Source organism: Neospora caninum, chromosome IX (genome assembly GCF_000208865.1).
Source record: "Neospora caninum Liverpool complete genome, chromosome IX".
Classification (NCBI taxonomy): Eukaryota; Apicomplexa; class Conoidasida; order Eucoccidiorida; family Sarcocystidae; genus Neospora; species Neospora caninum.
In genome coordinates, this window is record NC_018390.1 from 3,558,810 (window position 1) to 3,586,142 (window position 27,333).

Below are 27,333 nucleotides of genomic sequence, written 5' to 3' on the forward strand. Positions count from 1 at the left end.
TCTGCGATACACATCCTTTCTCTCAGAAGGACTGCCTGTTTACTGGTGGGATGGCGTTGCTTCTAGCGGTGGTTTTGCCGCCGCTTTTCCCCCAACAGCGAAACAGATACGGGTGGATGTACACTCGCCACAAGGTGGAAATTCAGCGCCGCCAGTTCTGGAAAACGAAGCGGCAGGCGGTGGCTTTTGTGGGAGGCTCTGCTGAACACGAGATGGACACGCGAACTGAATTTCGAGTCCCACCGCATGCCAGGGACAACAGTGACTGAACGCCCTGAGGGTAACCTCTCTTCTCCGAATCTTCTGAACTGGAGGGAGGGACCCAGTTTGAAAAGACTCGCGGCGGCACGATAACCGCCAAGATGTTGGAAATGGAGACGTGAAACCTGGCAGTGACAGCTCTCGTCACATCTAGAGAGCATCGGGACGATGCATCTGGTGAGAGCAAGACGATTTTAGTGAGATACGGCAACATTGGCACCGTCCTGGGAACGGGAGTACGCAGAGACTGTGGTACATTCCGTGAGGAATGATACCACAGGCAGCGTCTGTTCGTTGCCGTCAAGAATAAAAAAAGGCAACGAGAGACAACCGGGAAACGCTGCACGTGACTCCGCGTCGTCAAAGGGGACGACGCTCGACAGGGGTCGTTACACACGGCGAAGAAACAGGAAACTCTGCATCGATGCAACGGAATGAGTACACAAAGAAGCGAAATAGGGTTGGGTGGCAGAATATGTACCGACAATCGCAAACGTCTGATTCATTTTCCCTTTGCCCTTTTTAGTAACGGGCGCGCGCGCTTGCCTTCCGCTGAGCCTGTCTTTGCTTGGAATGTTGCACTGCGAGTCAGCCAGGCGCTTGGCCGCCAGTGTCTCGTTCTCCCGTCTCCACTACTGTTTTCGAGTTATTCCTCTCCTTCACATATCACTTACATGCTCCTTGCGCTCTGACAATGAATCATGAGCGTCTGTAACGCCTCTCGCCGTTTTCTAACGGCAATACCCTTCCATCTTGGATTCCGCTCTTGCCGTGTGTCCGAGTGTCTGTAGAGATGACAAAAAACGCCGCCAGTTCCCCGTAGCGTTCGAGTCGTGCGGGATCTGTCCTGTTGCCTCCACACCCGTTCCCCCTTTGCACTCCCGGTCACAGGCCTTTCAATCGCCTCGGCATCCCATTCATGCGCCACGAGAAAACCAAATTTCTAGCCTGAGGTGTTGTCAAGTCGCGGGCTGTACCGGTGCTGCCGGAGATATGACGCCCTGTCATGTGGCCGAGTCAGTGGATTCGGACACTGCATAAGAAGCAGCACGAGGCAGAAACGATTTTGTGGTCGGCACGCGCCCCTGAGTCTCGAGTTTTATTTGTTGAATTTGTTTCCTTTATCGAGTGTGTAACTTTGTTGGTTACTCTGACGCCGTGACGCCTTGTCAAAACGGTGAATGCTTCACACGCAGCCAGTCCGCTACACCGGAGAACCAGATGCGCAAGGTAGACGCACAAGTGTCAGGGGTGTTTTCCCGCTTTTTAGAAACACCCGCAGAGGGGGTTGCAAGAAAAAACGTGTTTCGTCGGGGGCCCAGCGTCGATAGCGGCGGCTGAGGAAGTGTACTGGTCGATGGCAACGGCGATGTTGCCAGGCCTCGCCTTTCATGTGGTTTACAGCACGAGGAGAGGCATTTACGTTCAGGGAACCTGAGAAAAAACTCATAAAAAAGTTGTCGCGCTTTGAAATGTACCTGTCAGTGTCAGCTAGAAGTCTCGAAACGATGGGGACAGCAGCGGCGGGAGCCAGTAGCGGTTATGTCTTTGTTTACCAGAACCAAGTTCCATTGTGCTTTTCATGGAAGACAAGAAGTCGCTAAGGTATCTGCCCTGAGCTCCACCGTCGGCCGCCTTCAACTACCAACCATACAAATGAGAAGGGAAAGAACGGAGGCGACGTACGCAAAACGCCCAGCGAATGACAATTTTCCGAATCTGCCGCTTTCCCCCCCGCAATGAACCTTCGCCTTAGAGTCACTCATACGGAGTCTCCAACCCTACCGCAGAGGAAACGTATACAAACCAGCTCTTTTAGCGGATCGGTCACGAGAGACATGCCGTTGCAGAGCCGGATCATGGAGACCACGCAGCACAATCAGCTGCACAGGAGGTTTGTAATCACTGTAGCACCCCAGAAACTCATTTGTCCCTATGATAGTACATATCCGAGGAAGGCCGGAAGGAAAGAGTGTTCAGTGTCCCTCAGTTTCAGTACGCAACAAGGAAATCGGACACTTTACCAGCTTCTAATTTTGGCCGGTTGTCCGTTTCCGCGGCATCAACTTCTAATTCGATGACCGAGTTCGTGTGGCCTTCTTGCAGAAAGCAGGATGAAGAAAGGCCCTACACTCTAATACTGGTTTGGTATCATGTTCCAAATCGGTCTCACTTGGAGGCAAAACAGATCAGAAGGCCGTGATCAATTCCTAGCGTCCACGGGACTGTAGAACACAATATACGCAGCTAATATTGCAATAAATATTCAGGCTGGATGCGTTCTCTCATCTTTTGGTTTCTGCTCGATTCTTTTAGTTTGCATGTGCTGCTTTCTGAACACGTTTGTGTCCCGCACGGCAAAACACATCATAGACGGAGCATTCAGCGTTTCTGTGCTCCTAAGGATGTTGGTTGACGTACATGATCTCTACGGTTAGCTTGGGCTGAGGCGTGTGCTCCATTTCTGAACTTTCTTCTGACACACATTTTTTCCTACTAACCACCTGTCTGGCCTCCGACGAAAACCCTGTTCTTCTACGCAGAGTCCACACTGCAGTGGGGACGATGTGCTGCGTTCTTTCCGCGAAACCAGGGCAGGCGTAACCGACCGGCATCAACGAGACATTACTGATATACCTCCCACGGACTGCGTCAACTGCCTTTCCTGGGGGAACTGGAGTTTGGCACGACTACGGAGCCAATAGGAAAGCCGAACATAGACCATGACGGAACTTGTAAAAATCCAGCTGTACAGACACCTGAATCCCGGGTGAAACGGGGAAGACGGCGACACGAAAAGGCAGGAAACGCGCCAGTACGTAAACAGACCGCAAGACCCTCGTGGTGCTAGGTAAGCCTCAAGCCGCAAGCGGGAAAAAGCGAAATGCAAAGTTCAAAAAGTAGATTCTGCGCGGGTGTGCGAGTACACGCGAGTCTGCGCAAGAGCGGTGTTTTTTCGGTGCCGGCGGCGGTATGACCCGACGACGGTGAAAAAAGTAAGGACGAGAATTCGTTTCCGATTTCGGTGAAAGACATCGTCTCAAACTCACATATCTTCAAAACACACGGGCTGTAAATAGAGGGAGCAAGGACAAGCCTGGAGGTTCGAGGTGACACGACATCACGCGATTTTGCGGGCGCCTGTTGACTTCTTTTTGGACTCGAGTTGGACCCAGCGCAGAAAATTTCGCGCCTCCCCCCAGAGCTTCTCGTCCCTGGCAGTCAACTCCAGAACGCAGCTCGCGTCATCCTTTTTCCCTTTTTTTTTGACCATGCTCATCTCGTTTTCCCGAGCTACAGTTGCCTGCCAACAGATTTCATCTTCGCAATTGAACTCCGTCCTCCGGTGCCCCGTTTTTTTCTGACGTTTTTTCGCCACGATGGCGCAGGAGAAAGTTGCGCTCGTCACTGGAGGCAACAAAGGCATCGGCCTCTGTGTGTCGAAACAACTCTGTGAACGGCTACCGAAGGACAACTGGGTGGTCATTCTCGGTACGCGTCAGGTTGCCAACGGAGAGGTACGCCTGCCTTTCCAGCCCCTTGCAATATTTCGAAAACCGTGAGTGTGTATCCTAAGTGTGTGACTTCTCAGAGATGCACATATCTCTAGTTGTAGTGTCTACTGCATGTCCCGGCTTTTGTATCGGATGTGGACACGTCAGGTACTGGTGTGCAACTGTACACGGTGGAAAAATATGAGTAGGCTATCCGCGTATCTGCTGCGAATACACTAGGTGCCTTGCCAGAGGATCATTCAGAAGTACGTCAACCGAAGCGATGCATACAGACATCTAGGTCCATATGCATTCAGCAGATATGTGCATACAGATCGACGGCGTGACGGACAAGAACAGTCATCATCTCGAAGGAGAAAAACGCCCGTATGGAGACTCCATTTCCCTGTTCTTCTCGCGTCGGCTGTTTTACGTGTGAACGGGAGGTTTACATGGTCAGTCTTTGCTCGCCTTTACAACACTCCAAGTTCTCTTTTTGTGTGCTTTTCCGCCAGCACGCGCTGGAGCAGCTGAAGGCGGACAACCTCCCCATGCTGCCAGTCGTGCGTCAACTGGATATCACAGATCCCGCGAGTTGCAAACAAATGAAGGATTTCATTCAACAGAAATATGGAGGCCTTGACCTCCTCGTTAACAACTCAGGTAAGTGTTCCCTGCGCATTCCAACTAGCGACGAAGCAGATCCGACGTTGCGCGCCCCTGTTACCTGTCTCCCGTTGGGATGGGCAACTGCGAGCTCGTGCTCCAAAACAGTGAAGATCGTGTTTTTCGACTCATGCATGATCCATGTTTCCACTTTTGATACTTCCGTACATAAACGTATGCGTATCCGTATGTATATATATATATATATATATGTATATGTGTTTATGTAGAATTTTCGTACATTTATGTGCGGTATGCATTTGAGTGGGTAGCTGTAGCGTTTCGTACTGTCGGCGCATCGACGGGCATTTACGCCTTTCTTGCTATCTTTCTCTCGTCATTCGCCGGGGGCTGCTGCTGGTTGTCCGGCTTCTGTCCGTAGGGTTTGCCTTCAAAAGAAACGCGACAGAGTCAAAGTACGAACAGGCGGAATACACGATTGGAGTGAACTACTTCGGGACCAAACAGGTACAGAGGCGAAAGGACAAACGGAAGCGAAGGCGACAAGAAAGTCATGTGCTGCTTATATGACAAAGTCGAACGGGGAGCGCCCACACCCCGCACGTCTTCTCGCACGCGCCCCAGCTGCGTCGACTTGCCTGCGTCTCCGTTGTCGCTGCCACAGGCTCGCTCAAAGCGCGACGCGCATGCATGGGTTTTTCCCCCATGTATTCGTATAGATTTAATCAGTTGTCTTTTGTGGCAGGTGCTTCGCGTTGTCTGTGTCTTTCCTCCGGTAGTTGCTGAAAAGTGTACACGATGCGTGTGCATATCCTCTGTCTCTCGCTCTTCCTTGATGACACCACTGTACGAAAGCAAAACGAGGTCAACACGACGCGAGAGGCATACCGTTTTGCTACGTCTTAAAATCGCCGCTTCTTCTTGTTGCTTCTCGTCACGCCCTTCACAAAAAATTCATCCATATATTTATGTAGATACATATACATACGTATCTGCACGCATATATGGACATATAGATATGCATACGTCTATATTGATAGAAATCTAGTTGTGTATTCATGTAAGCCCCTGTGCACAGTCCTTACGCGCTTTCGTCTGCTTTCCAGGTGATCGGATAGCTGCTGTGTCTTGTGTGGTGTACCTCGTCCTGGTTACGACCGGTGGTCGCCTGTTTCGCAGATTACAGAGACTCTTTTTCCCATCATGCGCGACGGCGCACGCGTCATCTCCGTTGCCTCCATGTGTGGCAAAATGGGTTTGGAAAACATGAGCGAGGAACACCGTCGGGAAGTTCTCTCTCCCGACCTCACGTTCGAGGTCAGTCTCAGGAACGCATCGGTCTGTGTCCGTGGCGATTCTCTCTTTGTTTTGCACGTGCGCCTCGCATATGTCCACATCCCCATTTATGCAGACCTAGCATCGCAGCAACTTTTCGCAATCCCGTCTCTCTTCTCCCGACGATACACAACGTCTCTAGGGGGTAATCTGGGATCCTTGGCATACCGTTGTGTAGTTATATGTCGCGTACGTTCCTTAATATCTGGAGCATATATATATATATATATATATATATGGATGTAGGTGTTTGTGAATATCAGTGGACGGCTGATACACAGCGGGAGTCTGCGAGGAAGTGTTGTGTGTATCTCTGTAGGTGTGTGTCTCTTTCGATCTCTGTACAAGTTTGTGGAGAACGGGAATCGATGTTGTCTGCAGAAGTTGGATGACATAATGAAGCGGTACATTGAAGCAGCGAAGACAGACGACCTCGCCAAGCACGGCTGGCCTGAAAGCACCTACGAAATGTCCAAGGTGGGTCGCGGACCGGTCGGCTGTGTGCCTACACCCGAATATGCACTCCAGTTCCGATTTCTTTTAAACTTGTGAATTTTCAGATGCGGGTGCGCTTTCTCGAGACGGGTTCTGCGCCTCTTGTAAGATCCACCGGAAGCGAGGGAGCAACAGCGTCTCTTTCCTTGGAGTCGTTATCCGTTTTGTCGCTGTTTTCCCCTGCGCGTGACCGCTAGACTGGAGTGATTGCGGCGACGCAACTGTGGGCGCAAGCAGCGGATAAGAACGCCCTCACGCCACAAGGGACGAAAGGAATGTTTGTCGCGTGCTGCTGTCCAGGTAAGGTCTTCTTTCTCTCTCCACCTCTTTCTCCCTTTCTGTTTCGGTTTTTGTCGCCGTCCATCTCTTTCTCGTATGCCGGTGTCGTTTTCCTCTCTGGTCCGTTTCCCTCACATCCCTGTCCCATTCCACGTTGCCATGGCCTCTCTGTCTCCTCTCTTTTTTCTCCCCCGACCTTTGTGTGTTTTGTTTCCCGCATTTCCATGCGCCCGCCTTTCTCGCTTTGTTCGACTCCCCAGGCTGGTGCCGAACCGACATGGCTGGATACGAGCTGCCGCCGTTGAGCGCAGATGACGGCGCCGACAGAGTCGTCGATTTGTGCCTGGCCGATGGAGAGAAGGAGCAAGGCCAGTTCTTGATGGAGAAGCATGTGGTGCCGTTGCACTTCCCGCAAACGTTTTCGCGGAAACCTCTCGCCGCCAAAGAGTGGCTTTCAACGCCAGCTTGAGGTCGTGCGCCTACGAACACGCAAGAAAACGGGGAAGAAGGACGGCAAAAAACAGACAGCGAAAGGGTTCTCGCGAACTGCGTGTGCCATCGCAGGTAGCGGGGAGACTGAAACGAGAACGAAGGATCAGATCTCACGCATGCGGCGGTTTCGACACGTGCATAAACATAGGTATATATGCACGTACAAACAGATATAAATCTCTGTTGATGCATGGGAAGAAGAAATATGAATATATATCTTTGGATAGATGCATTCGTATGCATGTAATTTGGAAGGAGTCAACGCTAGAAAGGGCGAGGCGTTTCGGGATTTGAAGTGCCGTTAGACACACGCATGAAGAGATGAGAGAGGGACTCGAGGAACGTTTACTCCTGCAGCATCGACGATACTCGGGAGTCTCGAGGGCGTCTGAGATGCCCGGCGGCCTTCCTCTGAAGCGAGGAGTTGCATGCTGTGTTTTTGCTTGAGACTAGGCGCCTCGCAGAAAAACTGCTGACGAGGAAACGCGCCGTTTCTCGATTGTGGACGTGGCGAGGAAATATCTGGAAACGCCCGAGGGTCGCCTCTAGGTCTCTCTCGCCTTGTCCATCTTGTGCGCGACAGTCGGGCCTTTGTTTCGACGCGGAGTCGAGAGCATCCAGGTGTTTGCCACGCTCGTCGAGAGAAGATACACGAGTAATCGCTGCGCTTCCGGTCTTCTCGAGCGACTCTCTCCGGTTGTCCAAAAGGGACAGAGACGCGCAATAGAGCCGCAGGGAGCGATCAAGGAAACAGGCTCGGGCGCGACAGGCGCACAGGCGATGCACGATTCGTTTGCAGAAAGCGACTTGAAAAGACGCAAAAAAGACAGATGAGCGACGCGGAGTGAACACGCGGGTGGAGCGCACGGCGGCATCGATCTCTCCATATCAAAATATAGAACTATATAAATATATATCTAGCCATATGGAGAGATGTTCAGCGATTTGTGTGTATGTACACGTTAACACTTGGAGGTCGTCGGTCACGCCCCTGCGTTTCCGTCTCCGTTTCGTTTGCGTGCGAATCTCTCCTCCTTTGTCGTCCACGGAATCGAACGTGAACTCTGACTTTCCTAAAAAACTCACCATTCACAACGCATACTCAGAACTGAAGATCTGATCCAAAGTGTAAAGACAAACACACACACAGATGTACGACAATGAAAATGCATACACGTGCACATACCTATCCATCTGCGCATATGTATTTATCCAAACCTGCATATATATGCGCATAAGTGTATATGTTTACGCGTGTCGCTCCCTGGTGTCGCCTGCTGAGCCTGCCGTGCGCCAGGGGCTCCCCGCCGACCCACACGGACGGTGGAGAGTCAGCAATGCGGCGAGCTGTCTGCGCCTATAAGGCGAATCTCGACAAAAAAGGTTCGTGAGAATGAACACGAAGCACACTGGAGCCGCGTCTCTCTGAGAAAGGACTCGGCGAGACCGAAGAGTTCCCACGAAGTCGCAGCGTCTGTTCGCCGTCTCGCCTTTCGTCGGATGAACCGCTTCAAAGAAAATACGGACAACTGTGAACCAGATTCGACAACACCGCGAGCCTCCATCGTCTACACAGAAACAGGGCGACTCGGTTCTTGAGGCAACACTCAGACAGCTGCTTCTCTGTCTGTACACTCCCCCGCGCCGTGTGCCAAACGCCCCCCATCAGCCGTTCCCCTCACTCGGTTTGTTGGTCTCCTCTTGTTCTCTTCGCCATCTCCCGGCCTCTTCGATTCTCCAATCCGTCCGACGGAGACTCCCTGCGAGACGCCCGCACCCCCAGCGGGTCTGACAGACAAAAACGCTCTCAGTTGCGTCTCAAGCGGGCGAGAACGCGAGGACGAAAGGTCGCAGAGGAAAAGGCCACGGGAGACGCAGGGGAGACAAACTCAGCGTCAGATCTCCTTAAGCTCCCTCAGCTTGTGTAACGACATGAACAGCATCATGCATCCTGTGCTGGTCATCCGCCCGTGCATCGCTAGCCAGATCGCTTCTCCGGGCGTGATGCCGTGCACTGGGAGAATAAGTTCGTCGTCGTCCATCGGCCGAGGATCGGAGACGCGCTCGGCATCCTTCACGATGTACGGCAAGAACTTCTGACCCGTGTATTTTGCACCGGGAAGCGAAAGATCTTCGGAGTCCATCAACGGGATGAGCTCGCCGCCGCGCTACAAAGACACGTGCCAACCGCAGTCTGTCTGGGAGACGCTTGGCACCAAATGCGCAAGAAAACAAGGCCGCGGGACGGACACGCTGGGAGAGAAGCGAGAAAGACTGATGATAGAGAGTAGAAAAAAAAAAGAGAGAGCGAGGAGTGCAGAGCGCTCCTCCAGGGGGCCTCCGCTCGTCTCTCTCACGAGTCTTTCTGTCTCCCCTCTCTCTCATGAATCTTTCTGTCTCCCCTCTCTCTCACGAGTCTTTCTGTCTCCCCTCTCTCTCACGGCTCGAACGACGGCAGGCCGCTCTCACTGTCCAGCTAGCAGTTAATGCGAATGCGTCTCGCCTCGAGGAGACGAAGTAACTTGGTTCCAGGGGAAGAGACACAGAGAGAGAGCCCTACCAGATGAGCCTCTTCTTCCGTCTCGCATCTGACGCAGTCTTCGACGCTGGTGTGCTTCTCCTCGTACAGCCCAGCCACGAGGGTGTACATGCCTTTCTCGTTCACGCCGGGACAATACTCCTGGAGAAGGAAGAAGCAAAACCGGAAATCGACAACTTGGAAGAACCAGAAACACGACCACAGATCTCGCCCTCTGCCCCCACTGCTACCTCTCTGCATCTGCTTTCTTCTCCCTCTGTTTCTCCGTTTCTGCTTTCCTCCCTTCTTTCTTCGGCTGCCTTTTCTGTTCTTCTTCTGTTGTTCGTCCTCGTTTGTTATTCCCCCTCCTTTCCTCTTTTTTTATGCGGCGTCATGCCGTCTCGACTCTCAGGTCTTTCTTCACCAGCGAGTTCCATTTCCCTTTCTGGCCTTCTCTCCTGGGCGTCTGGCGGTCGCGCGCCCGCAGTGGAGCCGTGTCTCTTCTCGAGCGCTCGAGGCCGGTTTTTCATGAGGGATCTTTGGCCCCTTTCTCCCTCAGAGTGTTGAGTGCGAGGTGTTCGCGAGCGCTTCACCTTTCTCTTTCTCGTGTACCGCGCAGTTCTCCTCCCCCCAACCCAAGGTCCGGGGCCTTCGAAGGCCGCCCTGCGGCCTGTCTTGCTCCGCGGCGTTTCCTGGTCTGACACCTGCTTTTCCTGTCGCGTCTCTCACTGCGTCTTTTCTGCTTGGCCTTCTCGACTGTGCAGTTGCCGCTGCTGCGTTGCATCTGTCGTGTTTTTTCTGTGCCCATGTCCTGTGTAAGCGCTCTCCCGTGTGTGTGCCGCGCACAGTTGGATGCCGCTCCAGAGGAAACCCGGTCGCCTTTACCTTGAGAAGCGTAACTGTCTTTGTTCGAGAACACCAGGGAAGGACGAGGACGGCGGGCGGCGCGTCGGTGACGTCGAAAACAACAGGCTGGCCGTTCGGGAACTGCACTGTGCGTTTTATCACTGAAGAAAACGAAAAAGACATCTCGACACTTGCGCGGGAAAGGGCGCCGAGAGCAGGGGAGAAGGTCGAATCCAGGAAAAAAACACGAAAGAAGGAACAGGGACTCAACGGAAAAAGAAGGGGGAAGAAAGAGGAGGATTTGACGAGAGAAGGCCACGGGGACGGGGGAATAGGCAGACGAAAGCTAAATAGCGGACAAGGAAAGGAACGAAGAAAAAAGAAGGAAGCAGAGAGCAGAAGGAAGCAGAGAGCAGAAGGAAGAAGAGAGCAGAAGGAAGCAGAGAGCAGAAGGAAGAAGAGAGCAGAAGGAAGCAGAGAGCAGAAGGAAGCAGAGAGCAGAAGGAAGCAGAGAGACGACGGAAACAGAGAGAGGCACAAAAAGAGAGTATGAAGCAGAGAGAAGCAGACCAAAGAGAGAAGCAAAAGCGAGAATACGGAAAAGGAGAGGAATCAGAAGAGAGATCGAGAAAATGGAGAAGAGAGTGATGGAGCACGAGACGAAGGAGGCGATGGATACGACGCTAGTTACGACGCTTACCATTTCGCCATCCTCGATAGACTATTTTTTCCGATAGGATCGGCAAGCCGCCTCCACCAGAGACAAGCTCTGCAACGCGCGCTGGAGGGATCTTTGGCAGAGTCATGACGAGGCGCAAACAGGGTCGGACCAGGAGAAAAGGAGGTCGGAAAACGGAGACAGCAAGACACGTGGACGCTCCAGAAACCAAAGGAGAAATGGGAGACAAGGAAGCACACTACGGAGACAGCTGAGACCCAGAGGAGGCAGGGAGGAAGCAGGGAAGTCAGAAGAAAGGAAATGGAAGAGGCGAGAGTGTAAAAGGTAAAGAAGTCGGAAGACCAGCGGCGCAGCGCCTTAAACAGTCTGTTCGGCGTCTTCTTCCGTCACTGCGGCCTTCTTCCCTCGCTCCCATCCTCTTGCTCCGTCGCTCTCTCTCCACTTATTGCCGAGGAATGCGAGGACGGAGGTAACTGCCGCAACGCGAGAAATCTTCCTTTTCTGGCAGGCTTAAACCAGATGACAGAGGTCCCTCGCTGGCTGTGCCGGGTGTACATACAGCGGACACTCGATACTGCGGAGCCAGTCTGCTTACTTTAGGGGGACAGGGAGAGGCGCGTGTCCATCGTTTCTTTCCTTTTCCACGTTTGCGTTCTGTTCAAAAAGAGCGGAAACTACGCCGGAACTCTGCTGACAAAAACCCGCGAAGTGACTCGGCGAGTCGCGCGCGGAAACGCTGGGGCATGCGAGGTTTTCGCAGACACACACACACACACCATGGACAGCCGGCACACAGAGAGACCTCAGAGCAGAAGAAAGACAGGAAAAGGTCCGCTCTAAAAATAAGGAACAAGGAAAACTCGACTCTGCGTGTCTGTTTGTTGTGTGCGGGCTTCTGAGCGGAAGAGAGATCTGCAGGCCGTGCCTCGAGAACAAGACTGAAACGCCGAGAGAGGCGAAAAGGCGCGATCAAAAGAACGCTTGGCAAGCATGCACAACTGCGATAGCTTTCTTCCCCGCTTCTTTGGCATTGCAGATGAACTCGGCAACAAAGAGGACCTGAGTTTCTGCATGAAGCAGAGCGGTGTCCTGAGCGAGACGAAGCGTGTGATGGCGTGCTTGAAAACATCGAGTGGATCGTGGAACTTTGTCTTTTCTCCCGGTCCAGCGCGAGCCTCGTGCCATCGTCTACCGGGGTGTACGTACACTCGGAGATTCACGGGTCACGTTCTCTGCGGCGCCTTCGTCTCATACTTTGCGTGACTTGCGTCTTCTCTCTGTAACGATCCGTTCTCTTTTTGTAGAGAAAAGCGGTAGGAAGAGAACGCCAGGAGGTGTGTACGCGTTGCCGGTGTCTCGGAGAGCCGGACGAAAAAAACGACTGCGTCTGCGAAAAAACACCACACGTCATCTCTCAGTCCTCTTTTCCTTCCTGCCTCTTCATCCGTTCCCTCTCCCTCTCCTTTTTTTCCTTCTTTGGCCTCCTCTCAGAAGTATGCTGTCTCTATATATACATATAAGTAGATGCTGGATAACTACGACTGTGTGTGTTGGTACGAGTGTGTGCCCGTGCGTGTAGATGTATGTAGATATGTGTATCTTATTCCAACGTAAGCGCCTACACACCTATGTCGCCGAATCCGATTCATTTTTTGTCCTGTTTTCTGCCATGTAGCGCCATCCTGCCGAGCCGATCTCATCTGTCTGTCTCCGCTCAGGCAACCCGGCACTCGACTGGCACCACGTTCTCTGTTTTCGAAATGGAGTCTCCTTGTTCGAGGCGTCACTCTTGATCGCCTGAGCCATCGCGTCCAGCAGGAAGCGAAGCGAAGGACCGACGCAAACCCCGGGAGGGCTTCAGTGTGTGTGTGTGTGCCTCTGTCCTCGTTTGTGGTTGTGTCTGCGTGATGCGCCTGGCCACGCGGGAAAGAACGCCTCGCCGCAAAACCAAAACGAAAAGCGGAGGCCTTCGGCCTGTCACCGCTCGGTTACCCTTATTCACTAGAGAAGGACTGCATTTTGTGTCGCTGCGCCGGGGGTTCCTTTCCCTTGCTCGTGATCTCTCTCGCAGAGTCTGCTCACGTCTCATCGCGCGCATCGAACTTGTCAAAGGGAATCTTCGCTGAACGGTTTCTCGTGCGACGTGTGGAATCCGTGCAGAAACTGACTGACAGCTGAGTTGTTTTCTCCGTCTCTCGCGTGGCTTTCTGGACAGAGTGTGCATTGGTGCTCCAGCTTGTCTGGATCATGATCACATGGTAAAAACGCACAAGTTCCGCCAGCAGTGTGTGAATGAACTGCACGTTTCGAAAGAGAAGCAAAATGGGAGCGCAAACTGTTTTGCGTCAGTATTCACTTGATCCCGCTACGCGGGACGACGCTGCGACGGAAGACCGAATCGAGAATTCGGCGGCCGAAACGGATCCGCGCCTGCGGCCACAATCAGGTGTACATACACCTGGTAACGCCGGCGTGGACGGCGCGTCCGGTACCAGTGTCGACCTTCCGTCGGAGGCGTCTCTGGAAGAGGCAGCTGAAGGTAAATCTGTGGCAAAAGCTGTGAGGTTTGTGCCGTCGTCCGACAAAAAGCGACTTCCCAATATCTCACTCGACGAGGCGATCGCCGCGCAGTCCCCCAGCCGACCGGCGGGTGGCGAGACACTCCATACAGACGCCGCGTGCTCTTTCTTCCCGTCCTCGCCAAGCGAAGGACACGGGCAAGAGGAAGTCGCGAGAAGGAGGATTGTTCTGCGCGAGAGAGCTGGACCCCTTCCCACAGCTGCGGGAAATCACGCGGAGAGAATCGATGCCCTCTTGAGTATGTCCTTGGACGACGCAGCCGTCGCGATGAACGGCACATGCGCCTCTTCGACTCTCCACGAGGGAAGAGGAAGACGGGGGAGAGGGAGGCCGCCCGCGACGGGGGCCGGACAAAACGCGCGAGCGCCTGGCGATGGTGACCTGGACAGCCGCGCTCGGATGTCGAGGCGTCGACAGCGCTTCGCAGAAGACGACTTTGATGAAGAGGGAGACATGGACGACGCCAGCGACGGAGAAGCAGGCAGTCCACATGACGAGGCTGAAGAAGACGACTCTGAGATGGCCCCGTGGGTCCGCGCATTCAGAAAGGCTCTTTTGTTGCCTCTCAGTGTCGGGACTCATGGGTGGAAATACCTCGATCGCGTGGAGCCTGGGGAACCCGTAAGAGACGCTCTCCTCGTCGCCATGCTCCAAGCACGCATATGCATATGCTTACATATATATATATATATATATACATATGCATACGTGGTGCCGAAGTCCTTCACACAGGCGCCGATCCTCTTTTTGCGCTGTACGTGTGCTGTTTCAGATATACGACATTGGGTTCATACCTACTATAGATGTGCCTGCACGGAAGCGAATATGCTGCCTGTATGCATCTATGGAGGACAGATTTATGTATAAATGTATAGTGTATATTATATATATATGTATACATATGTGACTCGATATGAATGACTGCATGTACTTGTTTCCGTGTGGTTTCCTGTTTCGTGTCAGCAGCGTGGGTAAATGGTTCTTCGGCGTTTTTTCTGGGAAGATGCACGCATGCTTTTCTTTCGGCGGCGCCTTCCGTGGACTCTGTGCTTTCTCGCTTTCTTGGTTGTGTGTGTGTGTGTTCAGCTAGCAAATGCAGCCTTGCTGGCCTTCTCAGGCTCGCGGCGCTTAACGGAGACCGACGTGGACCTGTTTTTCGAACCGTTCCACCCCACAGCCGTCCTGCAACTGGTCCCGTCCTCGTTCTTCATCGTCCTCTTCCCCTCTGCTGCGGCGGCGCACGCAGCTCTGAATCAGCGAGGCGAGCGATGCATGCACCTGCTCACGTCCGGTCTCGAGCAGCTCAGACAGCTCCAGGCCAACGCCGTGGCCGCGCGGGCTGAAGCGCGACGGCGGCGCGGGACGGCGAGGCGGCTGCGTGCAAAAACATGCGGAAAAGGAACTGGGCACGGCGACGGCTGCCGCGGAGCGGACCCGGTCGAGCGGAGCAACGAGCCAGGCCGCGAGGGCGAGGCGAAGGCGGGGGAAAGAGATGAAGGGATGCGTGTTGAGGTGGAGATGAACGACGGGGAAGGGAGCGACACGGAAGAGAAGGAGGAGGGCGAGCTGGACGACGACGCTGTGCTGACGCAGGATCAGGCCCAGTTGGACGACGATGCAGATCTGCCCGAGGTCTTTTGGCTCATCCGGGACGTTGAGACATACTTCGGAGCGAAAGCAGCAGCGGAATTTGAAACCCAAGCCGAACACTGGAGAAGGTAACATGCCTCTGAGTCTCTCTTCTCTCGCTTCCCTCTCGTCTCTCTCTTCCCTCTCTTCTCTCTCTTCCCTCTCTTCTCTCGCTTCCCTCTCGTCTCTCTCTTCCGTCTCTCCCCTCTCGTCTCTCTCTTCCCTCTCGCCTCTTTCTTCCCTCTCGTCTCTCTCTTCCCTCTCGCCTCTCTCTTCCCTCTCGTCTCTCTCTTCCCTCTCGTCTCTCTCTCCCCTCTCATCTCTCTCTTCACTTTCTGTTTTCTCCTTCTTTTTCCTCGGAGTCTGTGGCTGCCAGTTCCGCCTCCGCTCTGCTTTCTCTCTGGGGTTCCATCTCCATTTTTCCTGCTCCCAGGTCCAGCGTCAGAATTGAGCACACTCGCTGCGACTCTCTCGCACGAAGGCAGCACTCCTCAAAACCCGTGACAGAGACTTTCGCGCATCCCGCAGAGGTGTGAAGTGTCCCTACACCCCACGTTGCGTGTGCAAAAGTCGAGACAGCTCATAAATCCACCTGTGTCTTGTGGATGGTTCTCCCCTTCGCCTTGGCCCTCCCGTGAGAAGGCAAAAGCCCGCGTTTCGCCTCTCTGCTCTGTACACTCCCCGGCACGCCCTCTCTCCTCCATTTTGTCAGTGCGTGCGCGAAGCAGGGACCGAGTCGACAGTTCGTGTTTCCAGCCTTTAACCCTTTTCCCTTATACTCTCTACCCTTTCTCCCGGCCCCCGGGCTGCTGACGCATGCAACGTTCCCCCCCCGTTCTCTGGCGCCTGTCGCGTCTGTCTCGCGGATTCCCGCGCAGCTCGCCTCGTCTCCTTCCAAGGACGCTCCATCTCGACTTTCCTTCTGTGTCTGTCAGGACTCTGCCGATTCTTCCTTCGTCGTGGCCGCGCACTGCCACGCGTCTTCTGCTTCGCGTGGCGACCGCCCAAGAGCTCCAGCGGTGCTCAGAGGCGGAGCCTCAGTCGTCTCTCGGCGCAGCCCGCCACGCGCCCGCGCATGCCCGGCTCCACCGCCACGCTTCGTCCCTCCCTCAGGGTCAAGAAGAGACTCTCTGCGAGATGCTGCCCAGCGGCGTGCTCCTCCGCGAAGCCAAAATGCTGTCTTCTCTCTCCGGGCCAGCGTCGTCGCCCTCTCCAGACCCCGGGGCGCGACGCGACGAGTCGGCGCGCTTGTGGCGAAGCACTCCCGGCTTAAGCGCCGACCTGTCTCTCGACGCCATTCAGGAAATGCTGCGGGCCGAGCGGCGGGGGCAACGAAGAGAGGAAGAGAAAGCGGCGATCGCAAGAACCGGGCGACTGACCGCAAATGGAGACGAGGAACTTGGAGAAGAAAGGGACCGAAACAAACAACGCACACCCAATCTCGAGGAGGAAGAACTCCTACGCGATCAGACGCTCTTGACAGTAAGCCTCCTCTCTGCGTGCATATATCTATATATATATGCATCTCTATTTGTAGTTGAGATTCAGTATGCAGAGGCGAAAGGCTCAACCTGACGGGCATATATATATCTATATATACGCGTGCACATACAAGCAAATTTATGTATAGATGTCACTGGTGCAGGAAAGGCATGGAGACATAGTCGCGCATGCTCCTTTTATGTCCAGTTTACTTCCAGAACGGCTTGGCGTGTGGGAGTCTGTGGACTATCATCGGCGCGCCTGTCGCCTCCTGGGGGCTGTGCATCTCTTTCGTGTGGCCTCCGCGTGGTGCATGCCCGTCGGCAGCCGGCCTCTTCCGAGCGTTGCTGCTTTCCGATATCTCGATGCGCAGACGCTTGGAGGCGACTTTCGATCCCGCATTCTGCGACGGCGAACAGGCGCTCCGGACCTCGGCGCGGCGTCTGAACGCGTCTCTCAGCCTTCGCCGTGAGTCTTTTCTGCCCCATGTGGCGACGTGTCTTCTGGGATGCGCGGCTGTGACGGCTGTTGGGTATCCTGCCAGGGGAAAACACGGAACCGTGTGAATGCTTCTGGGCTGGCCGACAGCCTGTTGGGACATGCAAACAACTTGGCCGCACGCACGGATGCGGATGTATCTTTGCTTCGTTCCGACCCTCGATCTAGACAGGGGTTCCACGGGCGGCTCAGGAAAAGGCGTTTGGCGACTTTCTTGCCGTCGTGTTCCGGGGATGTAAAAACGAGGCTGCAAGGGACACGGGATCTTGGCACCCGAGTCTGCCTGTTGCTCTCCTCCATAGTGCAGACCGATCTCTTTGCATGTGTACAAGTTTAACAAACTAGTCACTCACGTAGTTGTATCGAAATACGAATAGATAAATATATATAATTATGTGCAGTTGTGGACACATGCGAGCAGTTGTATGCTTGCATGTAACTATATACAAGAGCGAGAGGGGATGGAGAGACACAGGATGATCGCTGTAAGAGCGGTTTCCTGCTGTGGTCTCTTCGACCGCAGGACTGTGGGTTTTGGTGTGTGGCGGACGGTGGCTTTCAGGAAAGAAGAGCGTCCGAAGGAGGCTTCCGATGAGAAAGACCAAGAAGGAAGTCTATGGAGCAAGCGACTTACGGAGCGAGGCGGGCGCTCCCACGGCTTGCTGAGCCGATTTCGAGACGTGCCTTCTCCTCGCCCGCCGGAATCCGCGTCACGAGCCTCACCGTCTGCCCGTGGGGCGCCAAACGACGGCAGGAAGCGGTCCAGTCCTCGCGTTTTGTCTCCCCGCGTTTTGTCTCGCCGTTTTCCTTCGGTTGGTCGCGTCAGCAAGAGCAGCACGAGAAAAGGCAGAAGCTCTCCGCTCGACGCGCGCAACTCCTCTCACTGGTGGGGCCGCGAAGACCTCAGCAGGAGCGAAGCAAGGTAAGACAGAAAAGCTCACCTCGCTGGACCATTCGTGGCGATGCCTCTCCACCGTGCTCGAGACGAGTGTGTGTCTCCACGTTGGACGCTGGAGCGATGGTTTGACGGAGGTCGGCTGCGGTTGACAGCCTCGCATGTCCAGAACACCCCGCGGCCGGTTGCGGAAGTTTGTTTCCCGACCGAGAAGTCAGTCGTGCATCCATGTCTTTTTCGAGTGCGCCTCTTGCCAGAACGGGGTGTTCGGCGGCAACTGTATTCTGTCTCCGATCTAAATTTACGTATATGTGGATATATACATATATATACATATATACATATGCATATACATATGCATATACATATATACATATACATATGCATATGCATATACATATGCATATACATATATACATATATACATATACATATATACATATGCATATACATATATACATATGCATATACATATACATATATACATATACATATACATATATACATATACATGTGCATATACATATACATATACATATACATATGCATATGCATATACATATATACATATACATGTGCATATACATATACATATGCATATACATATGCATATGCATATACATATACATATGCATATACATATGCATATACATATGCATATACATATACATATATACATATGCATATACATATGTACATATACATATGCATATATACATATGCATATACATATATACATATGCATATACATATATACATATACATATGCATATGCATATACATATATACATATACATGTGCATATACATATACATATGCATATACATATGCATATGCATGCTTGGGGGTGTGTCTGCACCACGCCGTGTTTCGATACACCCAGACGGGGAGGCGTGCAGAACGGGTGTAGGTCTGTACAGAGACGCACTGGAACGGAGGATTGTTTGTGGTCAGAATTCACAAGCTCCCCAGCATCAGATGCGTACGCTTTGTTTTCCAGGAGACGCAGTCGCAGTCGCGGTGATGACAGGAGGCGAGAACGAAAGCACTCTGTGGAGGTTTTCATACGCGAGCGTAGTCCAAGGGGCCGTGTACGCAGTTCATCCCGGTTGCGCAGTTCGTCAAGGACGAAGGTTAACAGGCGAGAGCGTTCACGAGGAAAGAGATTCGAATCGGAGTCGAGCCGCTCCGCGGAAGCGACGGGTCGACGCCGGAAAGGTCGCGGGTTTGCGTACGGTGCTGGTTCCCTCTCGATGAATGCAGAGAGAGAGCTTTCGTCCACACCCTTTAGGCGAGCGAGATAGTCAACGTCCGCTTCACGACAACGCCCTGGGTCTCCACTGCATGATTAAAGGGCGCTCGTATCACAGTGTGTCTACGGATTGGTTTGCTAACGCAGAGTCATTTGTTTTTTGTCGAACTCCGGGTGAAAGTTGCATAAACTTGACAACTGTCTCTATACAGATATATTTGCTGTGTCGGTGCACACTTCCTCGCAAACGCGGGTGAGCGGCCATAAATTTTTTGACACAGCTGCGTAGATGACGAAGCATAGCGCCCTCTGCTCGTTCCACGAGGCGACACCGTTCGCCGCTCGGGCGGCCGAAAAGCGCTTTTCACCTGCACATGGCGCCGACATGCGTTTCCAGACTCGCCTCGAGAGATGGTACCGCAACCGCTCACAGACGGCAGTGCTGGAAGCATGTGCAGGAGACGTTTCGCTTACCGAATGTGAGAGACCGCACAAAAGGCGGATCAAGTCTCCGAGAAGCGGCTTCTGTGGGCAACTCTCCGCAGCCTTCCCAGCCCGCGATCGTTTTTTGAACGTTTGTAGCGGGTGCTGCGGCGAACCTCTCTCTATTGGAGGCAGCCCGTACAGACAGGACCGGTCTCGAAAGGTTTGGAAATGGGAGGCAGCACAGGGTTGGAGAAAACGGGAAACAGGTGTCTATTACTCCTCACGACTGTAGCGTGCATGCTTGCACCGGATCGAGGCGGCGGGCATCAGTGCCGTGCAAACGCGCTCCTGGCCGTCTCGCGAGCAGATCCCGGTGCCACGGTACTGCGAAACGCGGAACTTTTCCCCTATTCCAGGCGCAGGAAAGCCAGCCAGTGGAAACCCGACGCAGGTGCTCTGTGTTTTGGGTGTTCGTACACCCCAGATTTCCCCGTCGCGTTTCCGTGGATTTTCGCCGTCGGCCGATCTGTGGCAGCAGCCTCGAGATTGAGGCACCCGAGCAAGCTTTCCGAATCGACAAAGTTCGCGATTCAGGTGCATATTTTCGAGGCTTGGCAAACACGAGCATCTACGGGCTCTCCCCACGTAGAACGTGCTATCCTAGATACGCCGCGATTCCGCAGCCAATGCACGCGGAAAACTCCTCCGTAAGTCACTGCAGCGGCGAGCGCGACGAGGCGCGTTGCTCGAGACGACCGGAACCTCAAAAAGTACACCAGCTGGAGCTACCGTATTGGAGAATTCTCGAGAGCGAGGCATGGCCGCTCGATTTCGACGGCAAGGACGGGCATCGTGCTTGTAAATTCAGTCGCGCACACGCCGTATGCACACAACGGCGATTTCCCAACTCAAAAAGGGCGTTCTCGCGTGTGGGGTAAAGTAGCGCTGTGCGTGTCTCTCGTCTTGGTGGTTTCGCGGCACACCGCGACTTGGGGGCTGGTCTTGCGTTCCTCAAACGCAGCCTTCCCGATGTTTGTTCTCTACCAGTTAGAGCAGATCCTTTGCAGCGTGAGTTCTACAATAGACTATTTTAGCCATTGAAAACGCTGGAGTGGGTGGACGGACGGCCAGGCGATTGCGTGGCTTTTTGCTCACGTGGGACGGAGAAGCCGCCTTCCACATGTTTTTTTGCAGCTCCGGGAATTTTTTCCAGTAGCACGGAAGGGCTTTTCCACGTGTGCAAAAGCACCAACTCCAGAGCTTTCCTCGCCTTCACGAGAGAACGCGTTTTGCCACGTCAACGGAGAGACCGAGCGACGGGGCCCGCCGCGCCGGAGGAAGGCGGGGGGTTTTTCTCCGCTTCGACCGCCCGCCACACGGAGGTGAGCTTGGGAGATTCGCCGTCGCGAGGAACTTAGAATCGGTTTTTTTGGGCTGCCGGGAGAGCCACCGTCCGTGGTTTTTAAATTCTCCTTGACGTTGTGACGTCGAGAGCTGCCTAAAAGCGGTTATAGAACGCGCTGGAGAGTGGTTCACCCCGATTCGCTCCGGAGAGAGGATATGCGTCGCAGTGGGAAGGCTCGCCAGCGCAAGAGAGGCGAGGACTATGTCGGTCGGACTATGCCTTACACCAATAGTACAGAAGGACATGCGTCTTTTCGACTGGATTAATCTGAATCTAGTGCTCGTTTCTCTTGTATCGGGGTGGGCGACGATTTGACCTGGCTGCATCTGCCACGCAAAAGTGGCGAACAGAGAAGCGCCAGCTGCCGCGATGCCGTTGTGTTGGGGCACATGCTTTTTGCGTGACGGCAAACACGCGCGCATTCGTTCTTTTGTCTTTGTCTTTTTGTGTGGCGATCCGTCATCACGGGCTTTTGTCTGGGGCCTCAAAGTTCGCGTGTTGTCACCTTTTCGGACGGCCCTCTCGTGGGCGTAGCAGAGGGCTGGCGGCCAGCTTTTTCGCGTGTGTCGTGTCTCCCCCTCACCCCACCCGCGAGGGTCAAAAGCAGCCGCCTTTGTGTCCTTGGTCCTCCTTTTCCCTGTACCAGTAGAAGGACAACGCTCTGCCCACACTTGCGTGAGAAGAGAGAGCGGCGGTTCTCCTCTTCTAGAGGCGCGGGAAAGCGAGACCGCGCCGCAAGGTTGGAAGGGCGCTCGGCTGCCACGCTGCACATCCGTAGACCGCTGCGCACGTGTTTGCAGCAGGCGCGGTGTAAAGTTTGTGTTGTACAGATACGGTTCCTTTCCAGAGACGTTGTAGCTTTCAGATCCCGACTCGCGGTGTGCCACGGCCGAATCCGCGTACCTAGCAGCTGCAAAGTTGGACAAATCCCCTTCCTCGCTGTCCCTCGAAGAGAGGCGTCGGATTGCGCGAGGCACCGTGCTCTTTTCCGCGCAGAAAAATGGAGCGTCCCGGTTCGCCGGCGTTTCGGCGGGAGTCTGGCTTCTTTACCTCCGCCCACGTGCCTCGATATGCCGTGGTGCGGGGCAGAGAAGAAGCCGCGCCGGTCATGTTTGCCCTCTCCTCCCCAGGCTTGGCAAGTCTCTATCAGGCTTCGCCAGCTCTTTCTCCGCTAGTTGTTTCTCCGCAGGACTCTCTTTACACTGAAGTTGTCGGGCGGTCTCCGCCTCTCCGCCCCATGAGCCCGCGCCTGCCAGGGAAACGTTTCGTGCAGTCGCGGTCTCCGGTCCACGCGGCTGCCGCCAGCGCGCTGTCGAACCCGCAAAGGAACACAGTTTCCTTGAAGGCGTTGGACGGGTCGGTGCGCCTCGCCCCGAGCCGCGCCGCCCGAGTGTGCGAATCTTCTACGAAGGTGGTGGCGCGGCGCATCACCCCCGCGATGGAAGCGAGGACGGAAGCCAGCTCTTTCGCGGGAGGCCTCATTCCCTCCATCAAGTCGCTCTTTGGGTTCAGCTCGGCTGCCGAATCGCCGGGATCACAGGCGGACGCCGTCGCCTGGAAGCGCGCGGGGACTTCTGCGGTGCGAGCGGCCCAGCAGGTTGCCCAAGAGGGACGGGAGTCAAGGCGCGTGTCTCGTAGGAGCTTCGCGCTTCAGCAGCACGGTCCGACAGGCGAACGCACCGCGATGCACCCCGAGATGTCCGCTCTGTCTCGAGGAACGCTCGCCTTCAGCCAACTGGTTCAGCAGGCGAATAGCCCCTCCGGCAGCCAGCTGCCTTGTCTCCTTACCGACAAGCGTGTTGGGCCCGCTGTGGAGAAGGGAAGTCGCCTTCCGACGAAAGGTCCTCGCGGAGGCCCCGTGTGTGTGGATGCGGCAGGAAACCTCTGGGAAATGTCTCGAGTGGGCGGTCCCGGGCGTGCGACACCCGCGCACGGCGGACAGAGCGCTGGACAGCAGACAGCGGCCCAGTCGCCGTCGGCGGAAAGTGGAGTGGCGAATGGGAAAACGGGCAACCACGCGCCTGGGGTAGCGGGTGCGACGGCGGCGCCCTCGGCCGCTCACCGGGCTTCCCCTGCAGGGGTCGTTGCACAGGAGCAAAAACAGTCCCCAAGTGGGGCGCGGGGCTCGAGACGCGTGAGCCAGGAAAACGAGACAGGCGAGGGAGTGAAGGGCGAGGCCGCAGGAGTTCGAGGACTTTCTGGACTCGCCGCCAACCCCCCGAACGGTGTCGCGGGTGCAGGGAACGGCCGGGGCCCCGAGGGAGGAGCCAGGCAGGACGCAGGACCGATGCTCTATGAGGACAACCACGTTTTGCTCCAGTTTGGGCAATCCTATCCCGAGGGCGTCTTGACCGGCTGTAAAAAGGTTGTCGAATTCAATCCGGAAACGAGCCAAGTCAAAGAACGCGTAGTCCACAAACTCATGATTCACGAGAGTCCCGACGTGTTTGTCCTGCCCGATCTCCTCTCACCTGCGTCATGCGACAAAGTGATCTCCATTTGCGAAGGCCGCTGGGAGCGTAGCAAGACGAGTCGCGGCCCCATGCATGCTCTGTCGGTGAGTGAAGCATGCAGCCTCCGTAACCATTCGCTGTCATCGCACCAACACCCTTGTGGGTGCGGGCTCAAGTGGGTTCACTCTGTTCCCGTTTCTCAGTCAGTCAGGCGTGACGCTACCAAATGACAGCACAAACGACGCATCGCCATCGTCTCCCTCCCGCCTTGGCTCGAATCCGTGCGGGTTTAACGCAGCCAAGGACGTGTCTTTTTTGACTCGCCTGGCACTTTCTAGCACGAAGAGGCTTCGCGGAAACCGGAGGCATCCACAACTTGTTTTGGTGTCTGACGAAAACCACGCAACTCCGTCTCCAGTTCTAGGGTCCCGTGAGCGGAGCGACGCCAGTGGGCGTTTCAGTGCGCCAGACGGGCAGACTTTTCCGGGCCTTCGTGGTGAAAAACGGAGGCGTTTGGGCTAAGATATTTTTTTTGTGAGTCGTAAAAGCCCACAATCTGTGTTGCGTTCGGGCCGGCTTTGCTGGGTCTCTTTTGTGAAAGAATGCTTCTTCCGTCAGTTTTGGGTGAAGATGCGCAGTGTGCCTGCGCGTTTTGCCTTTGCAGGAAAGCTACTCTTCAGGGGACAGCCTGTCACGGACAAGCATGTCGGTGCGCCTTTCCCCTGGGGAAACACCGGAGGTCGAACGCCTAGAAAGCATCGTGGCTGCCTTTGCCGAGATGCCCGTTAGTCATCTCGAGCCCCTTGTGGTAGTCAAGTACGAGGAAGGAGAGTTCTTTAGGGAGCACCACGATGGTCAGTTCCGCCGCACAACGATTCTGCTGTACCTAAATGGTAAGTTGGGTGGAAGACCCGTAGGCAGTTTACTCCCACAGAGTGCGTTCTGATATTTAATTGTCTTTGGTATATATATATATATATATATATGCGGAGAGGGAGGTGTTTCTCCGTCTGTATTCGTGAGGAGACCAGGGGCGGCATCAAGGATTGGCACAGCGTACAGGAGCGGGTACAGTCGTGTTTTGCGTTTTGGGTGGCGGTTGAGAGGTGCGCATCAAGTACAAGAGCGCAGTCGCAGCTTCTCTGCTTTCGTGTGATTCAAAGCGTTTTGGACTGTCCGTGCGTGTGCGTTTGCAGATGTGGCTGAGGGAGGCGAGACCGAGTTCCCCCATCTCGGTCTGAAGCTTTCGCCAGTCAAGGGAAGCGGAGTGATGTGGCGGAATGTATTCGAGACAACGAACCAAATCGATCCCCGTGTCCTTCACGCAGCGTTGCCCCCGGTGGCGGGAAGAAAGTATGTGGTCAACTGTTTCTTCAATGAACGTCCTGTGCGAGTTGCGTCGGCGCCGAAAGCGGTTCCAGCGAATGGCAACCCTCAGCAGTTGCACAGGTCGGAGAAAGGCGTCGCGGCGTCTCTCTCTGGCCTTCCCCGTCCACTCACCCCGGCCGCTTCTTTGGATCCGCGCCTCGCACGTCCGCATCTTGTACCATCCGGAGCGGCTCCCCTGGCGAGCCATTCGGGCCAGAGTTCGAATGTGGAGCGCCACACCAGGCGTGTCTCTCGCTCGGATGCTTCTCAGGTACTGCCTGCGAATAGCCAGATGAGCGGGCTTTCCTCTGTTAATCCCCACCAGAGCACTGCTATCCCTGGCGCAGGGCGTGCCGTGTTTGCAGCGCAGAACACCCAAGCCGCGGCTGCAAGTGGCGTTCAGGGTGTGAATGGGAGCGTCCTGGGCTGTGCGTCAAGTGGAGCGACTCACGGTCCACACACAACGCTTCAAATGCCCGCGTGCCAGGCAGGACGTCGGCAAGTTCCTCAGTCATCGTCACCGCATGCGGTGCATGCCCAGCAGCTACGCCACGGTACGGCAGGGCTGCCATCCCACATGCCAGGCTACGGCCATCTGGGCGGAGCGACGGGTGGGGTTGCAGGAGCGAATTTCCTCGGGCAGAAGGGAGCTACGGTGGGAGGGATGGGAGGGAATGCGGGAGCGAACTTTTTCTCGAGTGCCCCCGCCTTCGTGATGGTTTTCGGCCCAAACGGAGTGCCGCAGTTGAAGCCGCTGACGAAAGAGCAACTCGATGATGGCGTGGGGAAATATTTGATCATGGAAGCAATGCAAACCATGAAACCCCCTGCCTCGCCGTTTGCCGGAGGACTGCACCACTGACCCCTGCTGTATGAGGTTGAGGTGGTGCCCAAAAGAGAGTAGATGCGTGTGGTGTCTGGGGAAAACGCATCCTTTCATGATGGCACAATGACGCGGGTGCTCAGTTGTGATGGGGTGATGCTGTGAACACTGCGAGGACAAAGGCAATGATTTTTTCTCTACTGCAGGCAGGTTATTGTTTTTCCTTTTAAAGTAGTATGTATTATCGCGACGTTTCAAGGAGGGCGGAGAAGTGGCCGGAAGCCTGAGAGATTAACTGGCGCGATGAAGCTCCCACAACGGCGTCGGCTGTGCGCTTCAAGGTGGAGGCGCACCGTGTGTTTTTTTCTGCATAAGATACGGAAATTTGTTGTGTTGTCCGTGTGCATTGTCACTGGAAGCGCGTGAACATGCCCTCGTGTAGCTGTTTTGTGGTTTTAGAGTCAGATTTCCCCTTTTATAGTAGTTGTGTGGATGTCGGGCAACTGTTATCTAGTATGTGATGTATCAAGACCTTCGAACTTTGTGGTCAATAGAACACTCCAGTCCCGAGAGTTACAAGGATCCGCTGGAGTAAAGGTCGGTGTAAATGAGAACAAGAATGGAAAACGGAATGCTACTAGATGCCAGGTGGAGCGCAGGGATACGTGCACATCTGTGTGGCGTTCGTCAAAGGTTCTGTTAGACGCAACGCATTTACCTATTTGCGCCATAGACTTGTGTTCTCCGGTTTGTAAACATTGTTCAGAGGAGCGTAAAGTCTTTCCCGTGAACTTACGTAAAAAGAGGAGTGTCTGCCAGAGACGCTTTTCGAAGAGCAGTCGCTGGGATTAATGGGTACCGAACAGGGGAGGAAACTTGTCGGGCGCAGAATATGAAACAATATGCTTGACTGGGGCGCTTTGTCCCGAGAAGCCAAGGGGGGAGAGCGGGGTGTGTGCCGGCAGCAGATAGGTACTGGTACCATAGACGCAGGCGCGTCTGCAGAGAGGAATTTCCACGAGCGAAAAGGCATCAGTTGCTGACGAATTGAAGACAAGGAAACACACTATGGAAAGTGCACATTGTGCACTTTGATTCGATTCAAGACACACTGGCGAGACTGTATTCGATTGACAAACGGCGAAAGCACGCCGGGCACAAAACCACCTTAAATGCATTTGGCTGGGGACGCGGTTTGCGATAACTTCGTTTCAGAATCAGCGATAGCTTTCACCGTAAGGCAGAGAATATAAACAACACAGGGCTGAAGTGTGATCCGAGATTCAAAGCCAAAACGCCTGGTAGGGAAGAACGGACTAACCTAGCTTTGCAGACACGGCCCTTCCCGCGGGCGAACAAATGTGTAAGTGTTACGCGCTAAAAAATTCAGAAACGTCAGTCCCATTAGAAAGGATGGCATCGACGTAGGAGGCGATGGTCATTGCCACTGGGAAACGCGCTTTTCGCAGCAGCGTCTTCGTCTAAGTCGGACAACT

General features: G+C 54.5%; 4 protein-coding genes across 4 annotated transcripts; 3 read left to right on the forward strand and 1 right to left on the reverse strand.

The window, feature by feature from the left end:
• Window positions 1-3,641: 3,641 nt before the first annotated feature.
• Window positions 3,642-6,960, forward strand: NCLIV_042760 (dehydrogenases with different specificities,related; the record flags this gene model as incomplete). Its single annotated transcript, XM_003881193.1, has 7 exons — window positions 3,642-3,779; window positions 4,271-4,418; window positions 4,804-4,889; window positions 5,562-5,699; window positions 6,099-6,194; window positions 6,410-6,512; window positions 6,752-6,960. The coding sequence occupies 7 exons, from the start codon at window positions 3,642-3,644 to the stop codon at window positions 6,958-6,960; spliced, it is 918 nt and encodes a 305-aa protein (XP_003881242.1).
• A 1,918-nt stretch (window positions 6,961-8,878) lies between these two features.
• Window positions 8,879-11,153, reverse strand: NCLIV_042770 (hypothetical protein; the record flags this gene model as incomplete). Its single annotated transcript, XM_003881194.1, has 4 exons — window positions 8,879-9,151; window positions 9,544-9,663; window positions 10,387-10,508; window positions 11,048-11,153. The coding sequence occupies 4 exons, from the start codon at window positions 11,151-11,153 to the stop codon at window positions 8,879-8,881; spliced, it is 621 nt and encodes a 206-aa protein (XP_003881243.1).
• A 2,195-nt stretch (window positions 11,154-13,348) lies between these two features.
• Window positions 13,349-17,189, forward strand: NCLIV_042780 (conserved hypothetical protein; the record flags this gene model as incomplete). Its single annotated transcript, XM_003881195.1, has 4 exons — window positions 13,349-14,227; window positions 14,693-15,324; window positions 16,171-16,717; window positions 17,091-17,189. The coding sequence occupies 4 exons, from the start codon at window positions 13,349-13,351 to the stop codon at window positions 17,187-17,189; spliced, it is 2,157 nt and encodes a 718-aa protein (XP_003881244.1).
• Window positions 17,190-22,193: 5,004 nt separating this feature from the next.
• Window positions 22,194-25,876, forward strand: NCLIV_042790 (putative 2OG-Fe(II) oxygenase family protein; the record flags this gene model as incomplete). The annotated part of the gene is made up of 3 exons (XM_003881196.1): window positions 22,194-23,750; window positions 24,311-24,539; window positions 24,843-25,876. 3 exons carry the CDS (start codon window positions 22,194-22,196, stop codon window positions 25,874-25,876), a joined length of 2,820 nt encoding a protein of 939 aa, XP_003881245.1.
• Window positions 25,877-27,333: the final 1,457 nt, after the last annotated feature.